The sequence below is a fragment of the Geotrypetes seraphini genome, chromosome 19 (genome assembly GCF_902459505.1).
Source record: "Geotrypetes seraphini chromosome 19, aGeoSer1.1, whole genome shotgun sequence".
In the NCBI taxonomy this organism is placed as follows: domain Eukaryota; kingdom Metazoa; phylum Chordata; class Amphibia; order Gymnophiona; family Dermophiidae; genus Geotrypetes; species Geotrypetes seraphini.
In genome coordinates this window covers 28,930,989-28,955,925 of record NC_047102.1, presented here as the reverse complement: position 1 = coordinate 28,955,925, position 24,937 = coordinate 28,930,989, and the positions used below count along the sequence as shown (strand labels likewise).

The following is a 24,937-nucleotide window of genomic DNA, read 5'->3' as shown; positions in this document are numbered from 1 at the left end:
TCCCGCCTTTCTCCGGTTTAAATGCCGAAGTGGGGGCGGGCGACTTGTGTAGCACGGAGATTTTTCAACTGCAAAACGGTATGTACATCTTTGTGCTCCTGTCCTTTAAGTTAGCTGGAAGTTTTGTTACATTTTGCATGGGTTTGTGGCTATTTGAATGCATTAGCCCATATCTATTGCAACCTGACTCTTTGTTTTTGCATTTCAGAACTTGTTCTTGAATTTCTTATAGCTATTAACCTATGGCAGAATTCAATTAGTTGGACGGGGTCTCCTGAAGTACACACCGAAATGGGGCCGCGTCGGGACCCTGATAAGTATTTTTTGAAACTTATTTATATGAATGCTGAATATTCCAGTGCCTACCTGAATGCAAAATTTACCTGTTTTTTGAAAGCTTTTGGAATGCATATTGCATCATCATTAAGATATATACACAGCTGAACCTTTTATACCTTTGAGCTGGACTCGTTTGTTACATATTATGAAGCAATGATTGGAAGATAAACTCTTCCTAAGAGGGGGTTACCTCTCCCTCTTCAGAGTTTTATATCTCTGAGCTAAATTTTTGTGCAACGGGTCCTCCTCCGGGGTTGTGATACTGCTACTGAGTCAGTCTGTTTTGTTTATAGCATAGTGCTTTTTCTGACTCTTGGTTATACTTTTCCTGCTTATAGTGGAAGCAATCTGTCCTTTGGCATGAAGTGCTGTCTTGTTGATAGCTGGCTGTCTCGCATCCTTGCAGTGTTCTTGGGAAATGGCTTATACTTTAACCCTTGTCTCAAGAGACACTGGTTTGTAAATGCTTTTAAGCTCTGAGCTGCTTACAGCAATTGTTCATACTGCACTTCACAGACATTTTACTACTTGCAGGATTTAGAAAGTTTGCTTTCAGTATTCTTAAAAAATAAATAAATAAATTCTTTATTCATTGTAAAGCCATAAGTAAGTGCAAAATAAAATACAATCATATAATTCTATAAAAGCACTTAAATACAATTACAATTATAATCTAAGAACATTCCAGTTTAATATAATAAAAAGAATACTCTTTTTCAGTATTCTTTTTATTATATTAAACTGGAATCTTCTTAGCGACTTGTGGTGGTCTTTGAGAACAATGAAAGTGATGGAGCATTATTTTTGTACATGTAATATTAAAAGATCTCTTCACCCCCATTCACTCCTTCCCCGCTCCCTCCTGCCACGCCTCTTTCCCCCCCCCCTCCCGCATCACAGCGTGAGCAGCAACCCCCGACCTGCTGCTTGTTCCAGTGTCGGTGCTTCCTCTGACATCATTTCCTGGGCACCGGTCCAGGAAGTGATGTTAGATGAAGAGCCGTCGCTGGCATGAGCAGCAAGTTGGGGTTGCTGTTTGCTCTACCAACATTAAAAAGGTATTAGAGAAGGGAAACAGCTCATGTGCGCAGTAGTGGGGGGTGGGGGTGGAGGAGAGAGGGTGGACAGGAGGATGGGTGCTGGTGCACTCACCAAGAGGGCACCCGAGGCAGACCGCCTCCCCCCCTTAACTACGGCACTGCATGCATTGCAGGTTATACAGAATGCTGCTGCTTGAATGTTGATGGGTGTGTCACATTTTGACCATATCTCACCTATACTGAAGAAGCTTTACTGGCTTCCAGTCCAGTCTTACATATAAGATAATAAAATTGGTACATCAGGGGATAGATATACACTCCTCCCTCAATATTTGCGGGGGTTAGGGGCAGAGCCGGCCGGCGAATATTGAAAATTCGTGAAGAACTTTTGGGCCGGTTCTTAACCACCCCTGCCTCCCTCCAGCCTTCCCCCCCCCGACATCCCGGACCTTACCTGGTGGTCTAGCGGTCTTATGGGGCAGGAGTGGTCTTCCTACGCTCCTGCCCCGTGCAGATCACTCATCCAAAATGGCTGCCGTGAGTTCCCGTAGTTTCTCGAGATAAGGTAAGGGCCAGGGAGATCTGGGAGGCGGGAGGGAGGTGGTGATTCCGGTTTTAGGAAATCACGAATAATCAAAATCGCGAGTCCTAAAGCTGCGAATCGGGACAGGGAAGTGTATGGTAAAATTGCCCAGATACTTTAATGAAATCATGCACATATATAAGCCAGAACGTACATTGAGATCTGAAAGTTGAATGTTGTTAGATGTGGGGAGACGCAAAGAGGTACATTATGTTGATACAGCAAAATCCTCCTTTTCAGTGGCTGGTGAGCTTTCTTCTTTATCATTATTACAGCTTATGGGTGATAGAAATGATGTGGTATTTGTTTAATGTTCGTTGTTCAACTGATTATGAATGTTTTATTATAAGCCACCTAGGTTTTCGGCAGATAATAAATATGTTAAATAAATATGCTTTTTACATGGTATTTACATGTTAACCTCTGTGACTGAGTTCAAAGAAGCGTGGGATGAACACAGAGAATCTAGAATCAGAAAATAATATTATATAGTGAACTAAGGCCAGTAGTGGGCAGACTTGCACGGTCTGTGTCTGTGTATGGCCGTTTGGTGGGGGATGGGCTGGGAAGGGCTTCAGTGGCTGGGAGGGTGGAGATGGGCTGGAGTAGGTTTTAACGGAGATTTCGGCAGTTGGAACCCAAGCACAGTACCGGGTAGAGCTTTGGATTCTTGCCCAGAAATAGCTGGGAAAAAAATAAAAAAATGTAAATTGAATCAGGTTGGGCAGACTGGATGGACCATTCGGGTCTTTATCTGCTGTCATCTACTATGTTACTATGTTACAGATATTTAGCCTGGATCTTGGTGGGATATCGGCTGTGGTTCTCAATGGTTATGATGTCGTGAAGGAATGTCTGGTCCATCAGAGTGATGTCTTTGCAGACAGGCCCTCTCTTCCACTGTTTGAGAAGATGACAAAAATGGGAGGTATGTGGTATGTCCTCTATCTAGCCTTTCCTATTACTTTTTCCTGTGAGCCCTTCATCTCCTAGCCATGTCACAAACATTTATATGACAACATTAAGTACTCTTTCTTATGTGGGCAATGTTTTCATATTGCAGGAAGTTAACCCAGACTTGAGTTCTTTTCAATCTAGCTTTTGCCCCTGTATTTCCAGATTACAGCATTATTCCGGATGAAGTTGAATCCTTCTAAAACTAAATTACTTTGGTGTGGGTCAGGATTGTACAGATCTTCCTGATGAAATTTTTTCAGATTTATTACTTGTTGAAAAATCCTCTAGAATATTATGTATTATTTTAGATTCCACTCTTTCATTTCATCACCAGATAAATAATTTAGGGCTCCTTTTACGAAGGCGCGGTAGCGATTTAACGCACGGGATACCACGCACTAAACCGCTGGCTGCGCTAGCCACTACCGCCTCCTCTTGAGCGGGGGTTAGCGCGCCTTTGTAAAAGGAGCCCTTAGTCAGAAAATATTTTTTAATTATGCCTCATCTTAAGTCAGTTCATGCTTTACGTCATCAGCATTTTGCTATTCTTGTTCAGTCTACCATATTGGCACAATTAGATTACTGCAATTCAGTTTATTGTGGCATAAACTCAAGAAACCTGAAGCGGTTGCAGCTGATGTAGAACATGGATGCCTGCTTGATTTCTGGTAAAACAAAATTTGAACATGTCATACCTCTTTGGAGGACTCTTCACTGGTTTCCTCCTCAGTCCAGAGTTAAGTTCAAATGCGCTTGTATGGTCTTTAAGATTTACCACGACCTATCTACTGAGTTCCTTATACCTTTGGTATTGAATTTTTCAAGGCAAGTTAAATGAAAAAAAAACTTGTATACATTCTTTATCATTTCCATCATTAAAGGGGGTTCAGTCAAAGTCTTACTTTTCCCATTCTTTCTCATTCGTCTTCATTTTGGGATGACCTATTCAGTCCAAAAGGTTGTACATTTTATTACATCTTCCAAAAACTTTTAAAAACTTTATTATTTCAAACTCTTTTAGAATAATTGAAGACTTTATTATAGCAAACTTTTTTTTTTTTTTTTTTTAGAATACAGGCAGTCCCTGAGTTACAGAATACGTAAGAATACGGTTGTGGCTTCATTTATTTATTTTAAAAATTTCTATACTGTTTAGACCTAATGGTTTACATAATTTTGCATACACAAAAACTGTAAAAAATAAAATCAGACAGACATAAACAAATAATCCTCAGGACACCACTCTAAAATAAAAGCCAAAAAGGCTTATACAAGGAGTCATAGAAACATTCTTCACTGAGCAATATTTCCAGTGGCCTAGACTCTACACTTCTCCTGTAGCTGATCCAGGAATGATGCATGGCTACATTAAGAACAGTATGTGGTTGTGCATGCTGAACCTTAGAGGGAACACTGGTAAGGACAGGTGGCCCTTTTGTCAGCTGGACGCAGAGGTAAGCAGCAAGAATCTTAAAATCTACAAGTTCTGAGTTACATACAAATCTGACTTAAGAACAGCTTTAAAAACGTAACTCGTTCTTAACCCAGGGACTGCCTGTATAGGAATAATCAAGCCATTGTGACATCACTGATAAAGATGGCTCTTAGGCATTGATGGAATGAGGCATTATGACATCACAATGTGAGCTCTGGAATTGTTGCTAAGAACACGGTCACGGCTTCATTTGATTTCACTGAGCAGTATTTCTAGTGGCCTAGACTCCTAAATTTCTCCTGTAGTAGATTCAGGACTGATGCATGACCACATTAAAAACAGTGTGTGGTTGTGCATGCTGTACCTTAGATGGAACACTGGTAGGGTCAGTTGGCCCTTTTGTCAGGACGGCATTTGCGAGCACATCGAGAGGAATGGCCTACTGAGAACAAGCCAGCACGGATTCTGTAAGGGAAGGTCGTGCCTAACAAACCTTCTGTACTTCTTTGAGGGAATAAGCAGTCGGGTGGACAATGGGGAGCCCATAGACATCATTTACCTCGACTTTCAAAAGGCTTTCGACAAGGTGCCACATGAAAGGCTACTTAAGAAGCTGTGGAACCATGGGGTGGGAGGGGATGTGCACAGATGGATCAAGCACTGGTTGTCGGGAAGACTGCAGAGGGTTGGAGTAAAGGGTCAATATTCTGACTGGTGGGGAGTCACGAGCGGTGTGCCACAGGGATCGGTGCTGGGGCCTTTACTCTTTAACATATTCATCAATGACCTGGAAAAGGAGGCAAAGTGTGAGGTTATAAAATTCGCAGACGATACCAAACTGTGCGGCAGAGTTACGACCAGGGAGGAGTGTGAGGACCTACAAAGGGACCTGGACAAGCTGGAAGACTGGGCAAACAAATGGCAAATGCGCTTCAACGTGGACAAATGCAAGGTCATGCATATAGGGAAAAAGAACCCGTTGTTCAGCTACAAATTAAGGGGGGTATTGTTGGGAGACAGCAGACTCGAGAGAGACTTGGGTGTGCTGGTGGATGCATCACTGAAGCCATCTGCACAGTGCGCAGCAGCCTCGAAAAAAGCCAACAGGATGCTGGGCATCATAAAGAAGGGCATAGCAACCAGAACACGGGAAGTCATCATGCCATTGTATCGAGCGATGGTGCGTCCACATTTGGAATACTGCGTTCAGTATTGGTCGCCGCACCTCAAGAAGGACATGGCGGTACTTGAGAGAGTCCAAAGGAGAGCAACGAAATTGGTAAGGGGGCTGGAACACTGCTCATATGCCGAGAGGCTGGATAGGCTGGGGCTCTTCTCTCTGGAGAAAAGGAGGCTCAGGGGAGATATGATAGAGACCTTCAAGATCATGAGGGGCATAGAGAGGGTGGATAGGGACAGATTCTTTAGACTGAAGGGGACAGCAAATACGAGGGGACATTCTGAGAAACTGAAGGGAGACAGGTTCAAAACAAATGCAAGGAAGTTTTTTTTCACCCAAAGGGTCGTGGACACTTGGAATGCGCTACCGGAGGAAGTGATCAGGCAGAATACGGTACAAGGATTCAAACAGGGATTGGATGGATTCCTGAGGGATAAAGGGATCGTGGGATACTGAGGGAGGAGCTGGGAGGTAACACAAGTATAGGAAGTAAATCAGGTAATGAGTATAAACTAACCTGGTCGTGCATGTGCAAGACCGGAGGGCTAGGACTTCGATAGGAAGGCAGGACTTAAATGGGAAACCAAGGTGGCAAGGGAGCCCCTTGTGATGATTCAGACAGGTCTTGACTTGTTTTGGGCCGCCGCGGGAGCGGACTGCTGGGCGGGATGGACCTGTGGTCTGACCCGGCGGAGGCACTGCTTATGTTCTTATGTCAGCAGCAAGAACCTTAAAATCTACAAGTTCTGAGTTGCATAAGAACTGCTTGAAAAACGTAACTGTTCTTAACCCGGGAACTGCCTGTAATTGAATATATTTTCTGATGTTCATTGTACATTAGTAAGTGCTTTGTGAACTACGTCACGCCCTAACTTTACTAAGGGAAGAGGCAGTATACAAGACGAAACATTAGATTAGATTAGAAACAGTGCTCAGTCCATGGACTTGAATAAACACATTTAAGGGGCAGGACACATTAGTAACCCCAGATTCTCTATGTGGTGCCCATATTAGGGTGCACAACTTAACTGGCTAAACGAGCTCTGAGCCATCAATGATTGGCTTCTACCAACCAATTATCAACATCAATTAGTGCTCATTACAACCTGCATACATATCTGGCTGCATGTCTTTCTAAAAAAGCATGGCCTCTAAATCGCATAGGAGGAAATTCCACAAACGAGTTAATGTTTGTTTCTTCTTTCATTTTAAAATGGTGTTTCTTAATTAACTTGCCCCCTCTTTTACGAAGGCACGCTAGCCGATATAGCGTGCGCTAAATTCTAACACGCCTATTGTATTCTACAGACGCGCTAGCATTTAGCGCACACTAATCGTTAGCATGAGCTAAATCAATTAGCGCATGCTAAATCTGTTAGCACGCCTTAGGACTCTTTGGTGCAAGGTAACAAAGCTTTCCTCTAGTCCACCACTGGGTCATACAGGACATCACCGTCTCTTAGCTAATGAGGCTAAAAGCTTCCCTGGGCTGGACAGCAGTAGCACCAGGTCTTCAGGGCGGTGGGAGCCTAAGCAGAAGGGATGGGAATGTGCACCCGACGCTCCTGGAGTTTGGAGAAGAGTATCAGTTCCTCGGAAGAACATCATGCTGTTACGTATTTTAAGAGAGGGTATTTCCATGATTAAATGGATTTCAAAAATAAAAGATGAATCGATATTGGGAACTCTGATGGGCCAATCCTGACCCGCTGAGGTGTTTTTCTGTGTATTTCCATTACACTTGACCCGTTTCTGTTCGCAGTGCTAACAGGGAGCTTATCCAGGCACAGGACCTTGGGCTGGTGCCTCCTGAGAAGAAGCATGTCACAGAATATTTGGGGTGGAAAAGGGGCGTATAAGTGCCTCATTTCCTATCCACTGCCCTCCTCAAGAGTGGCAGATGAATGAACTGGCATAATCATAATAATAAATATATCGAACCCATTAAACCAAGATGTATATCATTGTTGCCTGACATAACATGTCCAGAATCAGAAAATTCTGAGGGTTGTGGTTCCAGGATAATTAGCATAAAAACATGATGCCAGATAAAGGCCAAATGGCCCATCTAGTCTGCCCATCCGCGTTATGCATTATCGCTTTCTCTCTCTGAGAGATCCCACGTGCCTATCCCAGGCCCTTTTGAATTAAGACACAGTCTCTGTCTCCGCCACCTCTTCTGGGAGACTGTTCCATATATCTACCACCCTTTCTGTAAAAAAGTATTTCCTTAGATTACTCCAGAGCCTATCACCTCTTAACTTCATCCTATGCCCTCTCATTGCAGAGTTTCCTTTCAAATGAAAGAGACTCGACTCATGCACATTTATATTACATAGGTATTTAAACATTTCTATCATATGTCCCCTCTCCCGCCTTTCCTCCAAAGTATACAGATTGTCTGTCCCCATACGCCTTATCACGAAGACCACATACCATTTTAGTAGCCTTCCTCTGGACCGACTCAATACTTTTTACATCTATTTGAAGGTGCGGCCTCCAGAATGGTACACAATATTCTAAATGAGATCTCAAAAGAGCCTTATTCAAAGGCATCAATACCCCCTTTTTTCCTACTGGCCGTGCCTCTCCCTATGCAACCTAACAACCTTCTAGCTTTCGCCGTCACCTTTTCAACCTGTTTGGCCACCTTAACATTATCACATACAATCACGCCCAAATCCCCCTCTTCCGTCGTGCGCATAAGTTCTTTCCCCAATAAACTGTACCGTTCCCTCTGTTTTTTGCAGCCCAAATGCATGACCTTGCATTTCTTAGCATTAAATTTTAGCTGCCAAATTTCAAACCATTCTTCAAGCTTCGCCAGGTCCTTCACACCATCCGGCGTGTCTACTCTGTTGCAGAAGAAGGTGTTGATGCCCTTGGACGGGTTGTTGGTGAGGCCACACTTGGAGTATTGTGTTCAATTATGGAGACTGTATCTGGCAAAGGACATAAGAAGACTTGAAGCGGTCCAGAGAATGGTAGGAGGTTTGCGGCAAAAGACGTATGAGGAGAGACTGGAAGTCCTGAATATGTTTACCCTAGGGGAAAGGAGGGACAGGGGAGATATGATTCAGACGTTCAAATACTTGAAAGGTATTAACGTAGAACAAAATCTTTTCCAGAGAAAGGAAAATGGTAAAACCAGAGGACATAATTTGAGGTTGAGGGGTGGTAGACTCAAGAATAATGGTAGGAAATTCATCTTTAATCGATGCATGGAATGCGCTCCCGAGGGAGGTGGTGGAGAGGAAAACGGTGACAGAGTTCAAAGAAGCAGAGGATCTCTAATCAGAAAATAATGGTATATATTGAAGAACTAAGGCCAGTACAGGGCAGATGTGCACGGTTAAGCACACTACCAGGCAGAGCTCTGGGTTTCTGGCCAAGAAATATCTAAGCAAAAGGACCATTTGGGTCTCTATCTGCTGTCATTTACTATGTTACCTTGTTTTGAGCGACTATTGAAAAGGTGTGAGCTAAAGAGTACACAAACACACACACTGCTGCCATACAATATAACTCCCAAAAAAGCAAGAATTGACAGGCTCTTCGCTGACTAAAGCAGACTTTTGCACTGGCCATTTTCAATCTGGAAAATAAAGAGGAACTACGAGTTAAAATAATCAAAGAAGCAGAATTAAGTTCTGTACATCAAGCTCTGTTTAGGCAGGGGATTCATTGCCACATCGAATACAAGCAAGGATGCCCACGCTTTTGCGCCCAAGTAGCATATTTTCTTGCATGGAATGCGTACGTTTTTTACGTACCGCGTACACCCCCTGCACACTATATGAGTGGGTGTATTTTCACATAGCCAATTTGCCCATGTTTACATGTGTACAAATATGGGATACCCCTCGGGATGTTGGACAGCATACGAAGCCAGCTTCAAGCATGAAAGATATAGTCTGAATTTTCTAAGTCACAGTACCTGGCAATGCGGTCAAAGGGTTCAGAGGTTTGAGGACAATGGACATTTCTTTCTCCAGAAAGCCTTTCACTTGCGACTCTTTGGCTGCTTTGCTCAGCTCCTCTTGCTCCGTCTTCAGCTCGCTCCTCTGCTTTTCATATGCCTGCACAGCCAGAAATGGCAAGGAGAAGGAAAAAAAGTAACCCAGGACACCTTCCCCCTCAAGCACCCAAACTCATCCGTCTCCTCACAGAGATGCCAGTGCTGTTATAAAGTCCTCAGACCTATAATAAACCTTGGCAGGGACTTGTTTCACGTGAAGACTCTCGCCTCACAATTTGCTTGCATGGAGAGAGTGTTTCAGGTCACAAATACCCCGATGTACTTTATTCCTCATATAAATGTTTTTCAAATATTAAAGTTACATCGGGGTATTTGTGACCTGAAACACTCTCTCCATGACCAATGACAATACAAGCAAATTGTGAGGCGAAAGTCTTCACGTGAAACGCGCCACTACCGAGGTCTTGAGGCTTATCGTGAACACTACTATTTATCATTTCTATAGCGCTGAAAGGCGTATGCAGCGCTGTACATTTAACATTCAATAGACAGCCCCTGCTCAGAAGAGCTGACAATCTAATTTGGACAGACAGACAGGACAGGACATCACAAGTAAGAGGACTTTACAATAGCTATGGGATTTCTGAAATTGTGACTCTGAGCCCTCGCTTATGATCCTCCCAGAGATGCGGCAGGTTTCAAGCAGGTATGAGAATACCCCCACTGAAAGCTCATTCATGTGTTCATGCCTTATGTGGGTAAAACCTAAACTCTCCCCTACCCCAGCCAACTGCATCGGTGCTTTTCAATAGCAATCCCTCACACAGCCAAACTTTCTCTTTCTAGTTCTCAGCATTCACATCGGCAAGAGTCCTCACAGCTTGTCTAATAACACGCCACTAATTTTGCCCTCTAGGAAAATCAACCATGGCCAACGTACCTTCAGCTGCAGGGTAATCTCCTTCTTCTGGTGCAAAATGTATTCCAGGTTTGCTTCCTTCTCATAGATGTAACCGTCAGGGCTAAGGAAAGGAAGATAAGAGAATGTTCCACCAGTCATCACACCACCATCACACAAGCCTAACAAAACAGGAGATAAGTCTACTTGATGGTCCATTTGCAGAAGAAGGTGTTGATGCCCTTGGATGGGTTGTTGGTGAGGCCACACTTGGAGTATTGTGTTCAATTTTGGAGACTGTATCTGGCAAAGGACATAAGAAGACTTGAAGCGGTCCAGAGAATGGTAGGAGGTTTGCGGCAAAAGACGTATGAGGAGAGACTGGAAGTCCTGAATATGTTTACCCTAGGGGAAAGGAGGGACAGGGGAGATATGATTCAGACGTTCAAATACTTGAAAGGTATTAACGTAGAACAAAATCTTTTCCAGAGAAAGGAAAATGGTAAAACCAGAGGACATAATTTGAGGTTGAGGGGTGGTAGACTCAAGAATAATGGTAGGAAATTCATCTTTAATCGATGCATGGAATGCGCTCCCGAGGGAGGTGGTGGAGAGGAAAACGGTGACAGAGTTCAAAGAAGCAGAGGATCTCTAATCAGAAAATAATGGTATATATTGAAGAACTAAGGCCAGTACAGGGCAGATGTGCACGGTTAAGCACACTACCAGGCAGAGCTCTGGGTTTCTGGCCAAGAAATATCTAAGCAAAAGGACCATTTGGGTCTCTATCTGCTGTCATTTACTATGTTACCTTGTTTTGAGCGACTATTGAAAAGGTGTGAGCTAAAGAGTACACAAACACACACACTGCTGCCATACAATATAACTCCCAAAAAAGCAAGAATTGACAGGCTCTTCGCTGACTAAAGCAGACTTTTGCACTGGCCATTTTCAATCTGGAAAATAAAGAGGAACTACGAGTTAAAATAATCAAAGAAGCAGAATTAAGTTCTGTACATCAAGCTCTGTTTAGGCAGGGGATTCATTGCCACATCGAATACAAGCAAGGATGCCCACGCTTTTGCGCCCAAGTAGCATATTTTCTTGCATGGAATGCGTACGTTTTTTACGTACCGCGTACACCCCCTGCACACTATATGAGTGGGTGTATTTTCACATAGCCAATTTGCCCATGTTTACATGTGTACAAATATGGGATACCCCTCGGGATGTTGGACAGCATACGAAGCCAGCTTCAAGCATGAAAGATATAGTCTGAATTTTCTAAGTCACAGTACCTGGCAATGCGGTCAAAGGGTTCAGAGGTTTGAGGACAATGGACATTTCTTTCTCCAGAAAGCCTTTCACTTGCGACTCTTTGGCTGCTTTGCTCAGCTCCTCTTGCTCCGTCTTCAGCTCGCTCCTCTGCTTTTCATATGCCTGCACAGCCAGAAATGGCAAGGAGAAGGAAAAAAAGTAACCCAGGACACCTTCCCCCTCAAGCACCCAAACTCATCCGTCTCCTCACAGAGATGCCAGTGCTGTTATAAAGTCCTCAGACCTATAATAAACCTTGGCAGGGACTTGTTTCACGTGAAGACTCTCGCCTCACAATTTGCTTGCATGGAGAGAGTGTTTCAGGTCACAAATACCCCGATGTACTTTATTCCTCATATAAATGTTTTTCAAATATTAAAGTTACATCGGGGTATTTGTGTCCTGAAACACTCTCTCCATGACCAATGACAATACAAGCAAATTGTGAGGCGAAAGTCTTCACGTGAAACGCGCCACTACCGAGGTCTTGAGGCTTATCGTGAACACTACTATTTATCATTTCTATAGCGCTGAAAGGCGTATGCAGCGCTGTACATTTAACATTCAATAGACAGCCCCTGCTCAGAAGAGCTGACAATCTAATTTGGACAGACAGACAGGACAGGACATCACAAGTAAGAGGACTTTACAATAGCGCTGGGATTTCTGAAATTGTGACTCTGAGCCCTCGCTTATGATCCTCCCAGAGATGCGGCAGGTTTCAAGCAGGTATGAGAATACCCCCACTGAAAGCTCATTCATGTGTTCATGCCTTATGTGGGTAAAACCTAAACTCTCCCCTACCCCAGCCAACTGCATCGGTGCTTTTCAATAGCGATCCCTCACACAGCCAAACTTTCTCTTTCTAGTTCTCAGCATTCACATCGGCAAGAGTCCTCACAGCTTGTCTAATAACACGCCACTAATTTTGCCCTCTAGGAAAATCAACCATGGCCAACGTACCTTCAGCTGCAGGGTAATCTCCTTCTTCTGGTGCAAAATGTATTCCAGGATTGCTTCCTTCTCATAGATGTAACCGTCAGGGCTAAGGAAAGGAAGATAAGAGAATGTTCCACCAGTCATCACACCACCATCACACAAGCCTAACAAAACAGGAGATAAGTCTACTTGATGGTCCATTTAAAACACCTGCCAGAGGCCTCACATGCATTCACTTCTATCATCCACTTGAACCTGAATAATTGTTTCTAACGTGCAGTACTCACAGTCACCACTGGATCATCCCTCTGGTACTGCTATGCCAACATTAGACTCTATTTTGATGTTTGTTGGACAACTACTAGGATTTGATCCCAGAAAAGGATAAATATAAGTTCCGAAAAATTCCTGCTGTGAAAACCTGGTTGGCTCAAGGGTTGTGTGCTGGGTTAGCAACTGGAGGCTCAGGGTTCGAGCCTCAGGTAAGGAGTAGGTTCAACTCTATTTTGTGTCAACTACTAGGATTTGAACAAAGAAAAGGATAAATATAAGTTCCGAAAAGCTCTTAGTGTGAACACCTGGCTAGCTCAACGGTTGAGTGCTGGGTTAGTAACCGGAGGTTGAGGGTTCAAACCTCAGCTAAGGAGTAGGGCTGACACTGCTCCAAGAGGAGAGGCTGAGGGTTCAAGAGAAGAGGGTAAGAGGAAGTTAAGGGTTCAAATCTTTTTTTTTTTTTTTGTCTGTGTCAACTGCTAGGATTTGAACCTAGAAATGGATAACTATAAGTTCTGAAAAGCTCTTGATGTTTAAAGAGTTGTGTGCTGGGTTAGTAACAGGAGACTGAGGGTTCAAGTCTCAGCTAAGGAGTAGGGGTTGATACTGCTCGTAGAGAAGAGGGTAGTTTTACTCAAATGTAGTCCATTCATAGTAAAAAGTAGCAAAGGTTATTAATTTTCATGAAGTATACTTAAAACACAGAGATACCCAGCCCCTCCTACCCCTGCTCTGCCTAGTCCCCCCCCACCTCTTCAGGATCTATCTAACCTCTTTCTCTGTTTCCACCTAGTTTCTGACAAACCCCCCCTTCAACCCATCTACTTACCAGCTCTGGTCCCACCTAGCCTCTGGGCTAAGCTGGACTCGAACCCACGATCTCCTGTATCAAGTGGAAGTGCTTTATCCATTGAGCCACCAGTGAGGCAGGTACTAGATGCTTTCGGTTTCTTAACTTTAAACCTTTCATGCTTTGATTTGGATTTTAAAATACAAACATCCTAGCACGGGAGTCGAACCCAGGACTCTTTGGTGCAAGGTAGCAAAGCTTTCCTCTAGTCCACCACTGGACTGACGAAGGTTGAAACACTTTTTCTCCCCCTTATACTTCTCCTTCCTTGATTTGGATTTTAAAATACAAACATCCTAGCACGGGAGTCAAACCCAGGACTCTTTGGTGCAAGGTAGCAAAGCTTTCCTCTAGTCCACCACTGGACTGACGAAGGTTGAAACACTTTTTCTCCCCCTTATACTTCTCCTTCCTTGATTTGGATTTTAAAATACAAACATCCTAGCATGGGAGTCGAACCCAGGACTCTTTGGTGCAAGGTAGCAAAGCTTTCCTCTAGTCCACCACTGGACTGATGAAGTTTGAGATCTCTTTTTCTCCACCTTATACTTCTTCCTTGATTTGGATTTAAAATACAAAATCCTAGCACGGGAGTCGAACCCAGGACACTTTGGTACAAGGTAGCAAAGATTTCCTCTAGTCCACCACTGGACTGATGAAGTTTGGCTCTCTTTTTCTCCACCTTATACTTCTCCTTCCTTGATTTGGATTAGAAATGCAAAAATCCTGACACAGGAGTCGAACCCAGGACCCTTTGGTGCAAGGTAACAAAGAATTCCTCTAGTCCACCAATGGACTGATGAAACCCCGCTCACTTTTGCTCTTCTTATATTTCTCCTTACTTTATTTGGATTTAAAATTCAAACAGCCATCAGGGGAGTTCAACCCAGAACCCTGTTCTGTAAGGTAACAAATTTTCCTCTAGTCCACAACTGGACTGGTGATGGTTAACTCAATTTTTCTTCCTCCTTATAGGTCTCCTTTCTTGATTTAGATTTAAAATTCAGCCAGTCAGGGGAATTTAACCCAGGACTTTTTCTTCTCCTTATATTTCTTCTTCCTTCATTTGGATTTAAAAATCAAACAGCCGGGGACAGGGTGTTGAACCCAGGACTCTTTGCTACAAGGTAATAAACTTACCTCTACTCCACGATTGGACTGGTGAGAATGGCTTCACTTTTTCTCCCCCTTATACCTCTCCTCCCATCATTCTGGTTTCACATTCCAATAACTCATGAAATAGGGGATTTAAACCCACAACCTTTAAGCTGCTTCACACCCACCCACAGCCACCAGCTGCTTCATGTAATGATGATAATTTTTCTCCCTCTTATATCTCTCATTCCCTGATATGAATTTAAAAAATTCAAACAACTAGGCAGGGATTGGACTCGAACCCAGATCTTTTTGGTAGAGGGTAGCAAACCTTTCCTCTAGTCCATCACAGGAACTGATGAAGTTTGGCTCACTAACAGCTAATGTAACATTGTGCTTTTTTTCAGTTTTTGGTAAATTGGTCTCTGAACCAATAGCTTCTTCCTGAATCCCTGTACTAATCCCAGACTTTAAACCCTCACACCTACGAATCCTCTGCGCTTATCTCAGACTGTACAGAACATCAGTGGAGAGCCTTGGATTGGAGAATAATCCCATCACTTGAGATCTTTTTTTATTTTTATTTTTTTTATACTTTAGGTATACTGCAACAAATCATGGGAAAAAGATGAACAGCTGAGGTGATCAGTATTTTGTTTGAGTTTTTTTTTTTTGTAAATCCTACCACAGTAGATTAAACACAGTCAGTGTATTTATCCAGAGAGGCAGACAGAGCTAGTGATATTCAAATACACTTAGAAACTTCTTTTTATTGTCTTAACCCTATATCTGGGTAGTTATGTGGTTATGAATATATAAAAAAAGACCCTCTGGTAACTGAGTAACACTGGGGAAACCTCTCACTCTGCCCACAGACCACCGTGGCATTACCTGAGAAGCACTGAGGTGATTTATAATAATTTGTCCAGATAATTGCCCTCAATCAGCACAACTTTTCCCAGTTACCAGGTGCTGCTTTGCAGATAACTTTTTGTGGGGGAGTTATCAACATCTATAACTTCTCCTTACATGATTTGGATTTAAAATTCAAACAGCCAGTCAGGGGAGTTGAGCACAGGACTCTTTGGTAAAAAGGTAACAAACCTTTCCTCTCGTCTACCACTGGGCAGATGAAGGATGGGTCACCTTTTCTCCCCTTTATACTTCTCCTTCCTTGATTGGATTTAAAATTCAAACATCCTGGCACAAACCCAGGACTCTTTAATACAAGGTAACAAAGCATCCCTCTAGTCCACCACTGGATTGATGAAGGTGGGGTCACCTTTTCTCCCTTTTATACTTCTCATTCCTTGATTTGGAATTAAAATTCAAACAGCCAGTAAGGGGAGTTGAACCCAATACTCTTTGGTACCAGGTAACAAAGCTTTCCTCTAGTCCACCAAAGAACTGATGAAGAGTAGATCACGTTTTCTCCCCTTTATACTTCTCCTTCCTTAATTTAAAAAACCAAACATGCAGGGATGGGAGTTGAACCCAGGACTCTTTGGTGAAAGGTAACAAACCTTCCCTCTAGCACACCAATGGACTGACAAAAACTTATTCGCTTTTTCTCTTCCTTATACTTCTCCAGCCTTGTTTTGGATTTAAAATTCAAACAACCAGTGGGCTGATGGGAGGCTGCATCACGTTTTCTCCCACTTATACTTCTCCTTCTCCTTACAGTCTAAATTAGATTGTCAGCACTTCTGAGCAGGGACCGCCTGTGTATTTAAATCCCCACATGAACTGGACTGCAATCATAGACTCTGACTTCTAAATTGTTACCTGAATGCATCTGAAATACTGTTCCCAGGAAAATTAACAACATTCTTTGTAAGAGTATCTGTCTGTGCTATGCAGTTATTTAATTATACTATGTATGCTGATCTGTAACCCATTCTGGGCTCTTTTGGGAGGATGGGCTAAGCAACCAAATAAATAAATATATAAATAAAAACAAAATGCATCTAAAGAAATTTTGTGCTGGATTTCAAATCTTAGATTTATAGGTGTTATTCTGGATAGCGCCACAGGAGGGCGCCAATTACATTTAATAGCTCAGTGCTGTCCTCCTGTGGCCATTCCTCAGAATACAGGTATAATCGCTTAATCATTGATATAAATTTACAGCAATGTTCACTGCACCCCACCTTCTCTGTCCCTCCTCAGACCGGCCAGCTAGCTGGAGGTCTTCTACCTTAAACATTCTGGAATTTATTTTTACCTCTCGCTTATCTATTAAAACATACAAAGGGCAGTAGAAGGATGACAAATATTCAGTATATTAACTCCTTGCTTATAACATCTTAGAGACATGTATTTTGGAGGCATTGTGCCACAACTGCCAAATTGCCCAGATCCAGAAGGGAGATCATAGGTCAGTTCTGGGTTTATGACAGCCTTATCCTTGATCTCTTTGATTTTCAGCACAAAGTTCAGTGGGTAAAAGCAGGGACTACGAATCCCATAGTGCGTTAGGATGGAGGTTCAAAACCAGGACTGGCCAAAAAGGCTCCAGCCTGGAACTGGGAAACTTGGTAGCCCTGGGGGGTCGCTTACCAGCCTTTAGGGAAGACTCCACAGCTTCTGCACAGCCATCCTGAGGGTTGGTCTAGCGAGTCTCAAATGACCTTGGATTTGCTGCTCAATCTCAGGTCGACCAAACTCATTCAGTCCTGAATTTTATCCCACTACTTGCAGGGACTTGTTCTAACTGTCTACTGCTTTGTCTTGAGGAAATCAGACTGGCATTCAGTGGCGATAAAAGGTGGACTGGATACATTCGTTAACTAATCCAGAGAGGGATGGAGACTTTGAATATTCTTGTGTTTCCATTGCATTTGAACAGGGTCTTACAGGACTTATCACATTCATACCATTTAAAAGGTTTCTCTTCATTATATTTATACTTATTACATTCAGAACATTAAAGTGGTTTCCCTTCAGTATGTGTATTTATGTGATATTGCAGAAACAAAGCATGCCTGAAATGCATATCACATTCAGAACATTTAACGGATTACTCTTCAGTGTCTTTATACTTATAACTTTTAGAACATTTAAAAGGTTTTTCTTCAGTGTCTTTATATTTATCACATTCAGAACATTTAAAAGGTATCTCTTCAGTATGTGTCTATTTTATTTTATTTTTTTAATCTTTATTCATTTCAAATCTTAAATCAAGTACAATATTGACATTTATCAATTAAGCATGCAAATATGTGTCTTTATATGATATTGCAGAAACAAAGCATGCCTAAAATGCATAGCACATTCAGAATATTTAACAAGTTTCTCTGCAGTGTCTTTATACTTATGACTTTTAGCACATTTAAAAGTTATATGTTCAACATGTGTATTATAATTATATTAGAAGGATGACAAATGTTCAGTATATTAACTCCTTGCTTATAACATCTTAGAGACATGTATTTTGGAGGCATTGTGCCACAACTGCCAAATTGCCCAGTTCCAGAAGGGAGATCATAGGTCCGTTCTGGGTTTCTGACAGCCTTATCCTTGATATCTTTGATTTTCAGCACAAAGTTCAGTGGGTAAAAGCAGGGACTACGAATCCCATAGTGCGTTAGGATGGAGGTTCAAAACCAGGACTGGCCAAAAAGGCTCCAGCCTGGAACTGGGAAACTTGGTAGCCCTGGGATCGCATACCAGCTTCTAGGGAAGACTCCACAGCAGGGGTCTCCAAAGTCTCTCCTCGAGGGCCGAATCAAGTCAGGTTTTCGGGAATCCCCCAATGAATATCCATGAGATCTATGTGCATGTAATACTTTCAGTGCATATTCATTGGGGAAATCCCGAAAACCTGACTGGATTCGGCGCTCGAGGAGGGACTTTGGAGACCCCTGCTCCACAGCTTCTACACAGCACAGGCTGCTTCAGTAGCCATCCTGAGGGCTGGTCTAGCGAGTCTCAAATGACCGTGGATTTGCTGCTCCATCCCAGGTCGACCAAACTGATTCAGTCCTGAATTTTATCCCACTGCGTGCAGAGACTTGTTCTAATTGTCCACTGCTTTGTCTTGAGGCAATCAGCATGGCATTCAGTGGGGATAAAAGGTGGACTGGATCCATTCGTTAACTAATCCAGAGAGGGATGGAGACTTTGAATATTCCTGTGTTTCCACTGCATTTGAACTGGGTCATACAGGACATCACCGTCTCTTAGCTAATGAGGCTAAAAGCTTTCCTGGGCTGGACAGCAGTAGCACCAGGTCTTCAGGGCGGTGGGAGCCTAAGCAGAATGGATGGGAATGTGCACCCGATGCTCCTGGAGTTTGGAGAAGAGTACCAGTTCCTCGGAAGAACATCATGCTGTTACGTATTTTTAGAGAGGGTATATCCATGATTAAATGGATTTCAAAAATAAAAGATGAATCGATATTGGGAACTCTGATGGGCCAATCCTGTCCCGCTGAGGTGTTTTTCTGTGTATTTCCATTACACCTGACCCGTTTCTGTTCGCAATGCTAACAGGGAGCTTATCCAGGCACAGGACCTTGGGCTGGTGCCTCCTGAGAAGAAGCATGTCACAGAATATTTGGGGTGGAAAAGGGGCGTATAAGTGCCTCATTTCCTATCCACTGCCCTCCTCAAGAGTGGCAGATGAATGAACTGGCATAATCATAATAATAAATATATCGAACCCATTAAACCAAGATGTATATCATTGTTGCCTGACATAACATGTCCAGAATCAGAAAATTCTGAGGGTTGTGGTTCCGGGATAATTAGCATAAAAACATGATGCCAGATAAAGGCCAAATGGCCCATCTAGTCTGCCCATCTGCGTTATGCATTATCGCTTTCTCTCTCTGAGAGATCCCACGTGCCTATCCCAGGCCCTTTTGAATTAAGACACAGTCTCTGTCTCCGCCACCTCTTCTGGGAGACTGTTCCATATATCTACCACCCTTTCTGTAAAAAAGTATTTCCTTAGATTACTCCAGAGCCTATCACCTCTTAACGTCATCCTATGCCCTCTCATTGCAGAGTTTCCTTTCAAATGAAAGAAACTCGACTCATGCACATTTATATTACATAGGTATTTAAACATTTCTATCATATGTCCCCTCTCCCGCCTTTCCTCCAAAGTATACAGATTGTCTGTCCCCATACGCCTTATCACGAAGACCACATACCATTTTAGTAGCCTTCCTCTGGACCGACTCAATACTTTTTACATCTATTTGAAGGTGCGGCCTCCAGAATGGTACACAATATTCTAAATGAGATCTCAAAAGAGCCTTATTCAAAGGCATCAATACCCCCTTTTTTCCTACTGGCCGTGCCTCTCCCTATGCAACCTAACAACCTTCTAGCTTTCGCCGTCACCTTTTCAACCTGTTTGGCCACCTTAACATTATCCACCTGATACAATGCGCTGTCGCACAAAATTCAAATATAATCTTCTGACACAATATTTTTGAGATTAACTGGGATCTCAAGTGCTCACAGCCATAGTATTGACGTATATTTCAAAATCAATGGCCGATACCGTGAGCTATCATTGAACCCTTATGTAATCTCTATGCATTCTATTGTGTCTACATTTTTCTTTTTCCTTTTTTCTTTTATAGTTTTTCCTTTTATAAAATATATAAATTATTTGTTTTACTTTCCCATATAGTGTGAAACCACTTATCTTATTTTCTTTCTTAGTGTTTCTCTTGATGTTCGTTCACTTCAATATTTTATTCTCACTTCCTTCATTGGATATTGTATTTTACTTTCTTTCTACGGAAGATCTCCGTTTCGCACCCAAATTTTAATGTGGGGCTTCGTCAGGAAAGCGATAACATTCACTATAGAAAAAGCAAATTTCATTAATATTCACTTTAAAAACGGGTACACCCTTAATTCTTACCTATTTATATTAATGTTTTAATACTTTGCGCTAAACTTGGTGATATGGTGATAGCCATTGGGGACAATTTTTCCTTATTCTACAATTTTTACATCATATATATTATACTATAATTCTTCTTTGCATAATGTTTTAAACTTCCTTCTGCCTTATATTATCTAATATATAACACGCTGTGTTACAGACACAAGAATCCACCCCTCCATAACACACATATATCCTCTATACCCCCTTCTACTCAAAATAGCCTTTTCGCCTACCTCGCTTATGATCATGACATGAAATGAAGATTCTTTAGACTGGGGTCTCACAGCAATTCTAAGAGACTTCTTCTTGGTCTCCATACCCAGCTACTATCAATCGGAGAATGCGCCAGGCTCTGACTCTTTCTTATTTAAAACTTATCGGTGGCGTCTGACATCACATCCGGTGAAACCAGAGAAGCCACGGCCCTACTTAGACTCCACCCCCTAAACGTACGTCATGACGTCATTCAAATTTGACTGAGATGAACCGAATCAAACGAAATTTTACTGTCCTTCATTATAACTAGCAATCCTTATTTTTATATATATAAAACTCACTTCTCATTTACACTTATAAACATTTTTCTCATTTGCTTCTAGTTTTTCTTTCAAAAAAAGGTTTGCCAGTTAATGGCTATATTCAGCCCTTGGGGTTGTAGGCTACCCAAACGCTCAATCCACCTTTGTTCTGCCTGTAGCAGCTTTCTCCCCCTATCTCCTCCTCGTACTGATGTTTCAATTTTATCAATTACCATACATTTTAGCTGTTGAAAATCGTGATTATATTGCATGCAATGGGCTACTAGTGGGGCTTCTTTTCTTTGATGTTTCAAACAAGACTTATGTTCCGCCATTCGTACATTCAACCGCCTAGTTGTTTTCCCTACATAAATTTTCTGGCAGGGACATGTAATAATATATACTACATGATCTGACTTACATGTAGTCATATATTGTAGGGTATATTGCCTGTGATTTCTTGGATGTTCAAATACACTGCCTTGAATTGTTAATTGACAGATCTGGCATGCACCACATTGTGAATGAAACCCTCTTCGTTCTACATTTGGTTGTTTTTTATCTACTTTATATCTAAGGTGTTCCCTCAAATTTCTACCTCGAGTGTAGGTTAACCGTAGTTTAGTGTTTTCAAAGCAAGGACTACGTTGCACTATTCGCCAATGGTTCCGAATCACTCTGGCTACATGTTCAGATTCAGAATTGTATCTAAGTATGAATGTGGACACTTCCTTATTTATATTATAGTCCCCCCTGTTTTCCTGAGCACTGGAAACTTCTAGCCTCGAAGGTTGCAAAAGCCATTCAGGATGATTGTGCTTCGCCCTGCGATAAGACTTTTTTATTTCCCTACCTGGATAACCTCTATTTTTCAAGAAGAATTATAATATAATATATATGATGTAAAAATTGTAGAATAAGGAAAAATTATCCCCAATGGCTATCACCATATCACCAAGTTTAGCGCAAAGTATTAAAACATTAATATAAATAGGTAAGAATTAAGGGTGTACCCGTTTTTAAAGTGAATATTAATGAAATTTGCTTTTTCTATAGTGAATGTTATCGCTTTCCTGACGAAGCCCCACATTAAAATTTGGGTGCGAAACGGAGATCTTCCGTAGAAAGAAAGTAAAATACAATATCCAATGAAGGAAGTGAGAATAAAATATTGAAGTGAACGAACATCAAGAGAAACACTAAGAAAGAAAATAAGATAAGTGGTTTCACACTATATGGGAAAGTAAAACAAATAATTTATATATTTTATAAAAGGAAAAACTATAAAAGGAAAAAGAAAAAAGTAGACACAATAGAATGCATAGAGATTACATAAGGGTTCAATGATAGCTCACGGTATCGGCCATTGATTTTGAAATATACGTCAATACTATGGCTGTGAGCACTTGAGATCCCAGTTAATCTCAAAAATATTGTGTCAGAAGATTATATTTGAATTTTCTGCGACAGCGCATTGTATCAGGTGGATAGTGAATTTCACAATAATAATTTAAGTGGTGATTTATGACATCTTAACATTATCACATACAATCACGCCCAAATCCCCCTCTTCCGTCGTGCGCATAAGTTCTTTCCCCAATAAACTGTACCGTTCCCTCTGTTTTTTGCAGCCCAAATGCATGACCTTGCATTTCTTAGCATTAAATTTTAGCTGCCAAATTTCAAACCATTCTTCAAGCTTCGCCAGGTCCTTCACACCATCCGGCGTGTCTACTCTGTTGCAGAAGAAGGTGTTGATGCCCTTGGACGGGTTGTTGGTGAGGCCACACTTGGAGTATTGTGTTCAATTGTGGAGACTGTATCTGGCAAAGGACATAAGAAGACTTGAAGCGGTCCAGAGAATGGTAGGAGGTTTGCGGCAAAAGACGTATGAGGAGAGACTGGAAGTCCTGAATATGTTTACCCTAGGGGAAAGGAGGGACAGGGGAGATATGATTCAGACGTTCAAATACTTGAAAGGTATTAACGTAGAACAAAATCTTTTCCAGAGAAAGGAAAATGGTAAAACCAGAGGACATAATTTGAGGTTGAGGGGTGGTAGACTCAAGAATAATGGTAGGAAATTCATCTTTAATCGATGCATGGAATGCGCTCCCGAGGGAGGTGGTGGAGAGGAAAACGGTGACAGAGTTCAAAGAAGCAGAAGATCTCTAATCAGAAAATAATGGTATATATTGAAGAACTAAGGCCAGTACAGGGCAGATGTGCACGGTTAAGCACACTACCAGGCAGAGCTCTGGGTTTCTGGCCAAGAAATATCTAAGCAAAAGGACCATTTGGGTCTCTATCTGCTGTCATTTACTATGTTACCTTGTTTTGAGCGACTATTGAAAAGGTGTGAGCTAAAGAGTACACAAACACACACACTGCTGCCATACAATATAACTCCCAAAAAAGCAAGAATTGACAGGCTCTTCGCTGACTAAAGCAGACTTTTGCACTGGCCATTTTCAATCTGGAAAATAAAGAGGAACTACGAGTTAAAATAATCAAAGAAGCAGAATTAAGTTCTGTACATCAAGCTCTGTTTAGGCAGGGGATTCATTGCCACATCGAATACAAGCAAGGATGCCCACGCTTTTGCGCCCAAGTAGCATATTTTCTTGCATGGAATGCGTACGTTTTTTACGTACCGCGTACACCCCCTGCACACTATATGAGTGGGTGTATTTTCACATAGCCAATTTGCCCATGTTTACATGTGTACAAATATGGGATACCCCTCGGGATGTTGGACAGCATACGAAGCCAGCTTCAAGCATGAAAGATATAGTCTGAATTTTCTAAGTCACAGTACCTGGCAAAGGGTTCAGAGGTTTGAGGACAATGGACATTTCTTTCTCCAGAAAGCCTTTCACTTGCGACTCTTTGGCTGCTTTGCTCAGCTCCTCTTGCTCCGTCTTCAGCTCGCTCCTCTGCTTTTCATATGCCTGCACAGCCAGAAATGGCAAGGAGAAGGAAAAAAAGTAACCCAGGACACCTTCCCCCTCAAGCACCCAAACTCATCCGTCTCCTCACAGAGATGCCAGTGCTGTTATAAAGTCCTCAGACCTATAATAAACCTTGGCAGGGACTTGTTTCACGTGAAGACTCTCGCCTCACAATTTGCTTGCATGGAGAGAGTGTTTCAGGTCACAAATACCCCGATGTACTTTATTCCTCATATAAATGTTTTTCAAATATTAAAGTTACATCGGGGTATTTGTGACCTGAAACACTCTCTCCATGACCAATGACAATACAAGCAAATTGTGAGGCGAAAGTCTTCACGTGAAACGCGCCACTACCGAGGTCTTGAGGCTTATCGTGAACACTACTATTTATCATTTCTATAGCGCTGAAAGGCGTATGCAGCGCTGTACATTTAACATTCAATAGACAGCCCCTGCTCAGAAGAGCTGACAATCTAATTTGGACAGACAGACAGGACAGGACATCACAAGTAAGAGGACTTTACAATAGCGCTGGGATTTCTGAAATTGTGACTCTGAGCCCTCGCTTATGATCCTCCCAGAGATGCGGCAGGTTTCAAGCAGGTATGAGAATACCCCCACTGAAAGCTCATTCATGTGTTCATGCCTTATGTGGGTAAAACCTAAACTC

At 42.2% G+C, this 24,937-nt stretch overlaps 2 protein-coding genes across 3 annotated transcripts; one reads left to right on the top strand and one right to left on the bottom strand.

Annotated features, from left to right (window-relative positions):
- The first annotated feature begins 1,307 nt into the window (after window positions 1–1,307).
- Window positions 1,308–10,712, top strand: LOC117352010 (vitamin D 25-hydroxylase-like). Its single transcript, XM_033927968.1, has 3 exons — window positions 1,308–1,397; window positions 2,749–2,890; window positions 10,430–10,712. The coding sequence occupies exons 1-3, from the start codon at window positions 1,332–1,334 to the stop codon at window positions 10,468–10,470; spliced, it is 249 nt and encodes an 82-aa protein (XP_033783859.1). The 5' UTR covers window positions 1,308–1,331; the 3' UTR covers window positions 10,471–10,712.
- LOC117352006 (nitric oxide synthase-interacting protein-like) lies at window positions 8,511–24,443 on the bottom strand. 2 transcript variants are annotated; one of them, XR_004537551.1, is made up of 9 exons: window positions 24,132–24,443; window positions 23,645–23,789; window positions 12,692–12,773; window positions 11,710–11,851; window positions 11,223–11,367; window positions 10,454–10,535; window positions 9,472–9,613; window positions 8,985–9,129; window positions 8,511–8,578 (listed from the first exon to the last, which is right to left on the bottom strand). XR_004537551.1 is itself a non-coding variant. In XM_033927963.1 (3 exons), exons 1-3 carry the CDS (start codon window positions 12,866–12,868, stop codon window positions 10,812–10,814), a joined length of 324 nt encoding a protein of 107 aa, XP_033783854.1. In that variant the 5' UTR covers window positions 12,869–12,889; the 3' UTR covers window positions 10,760–10,811. The 2 variants fall into 2 exon arrangements, 1 of the variants encoding a protein (XP_033783854.1); XM_033927963.1 differs by lacking the exons at window positions 8,511–8,578; window positions 8,985–9,129; window positions 9,472–9,613; ... (2 more) ...; window positions 23,645–23,789; window positions 24,132–24,443 and adding an exon at window positions 10,760–10,816 and having other exon boundaries at window positions 12,692–12,889.
- Between the last annotated feature and the right edge of the window lie 494 nt (window positions 24,444–24,937).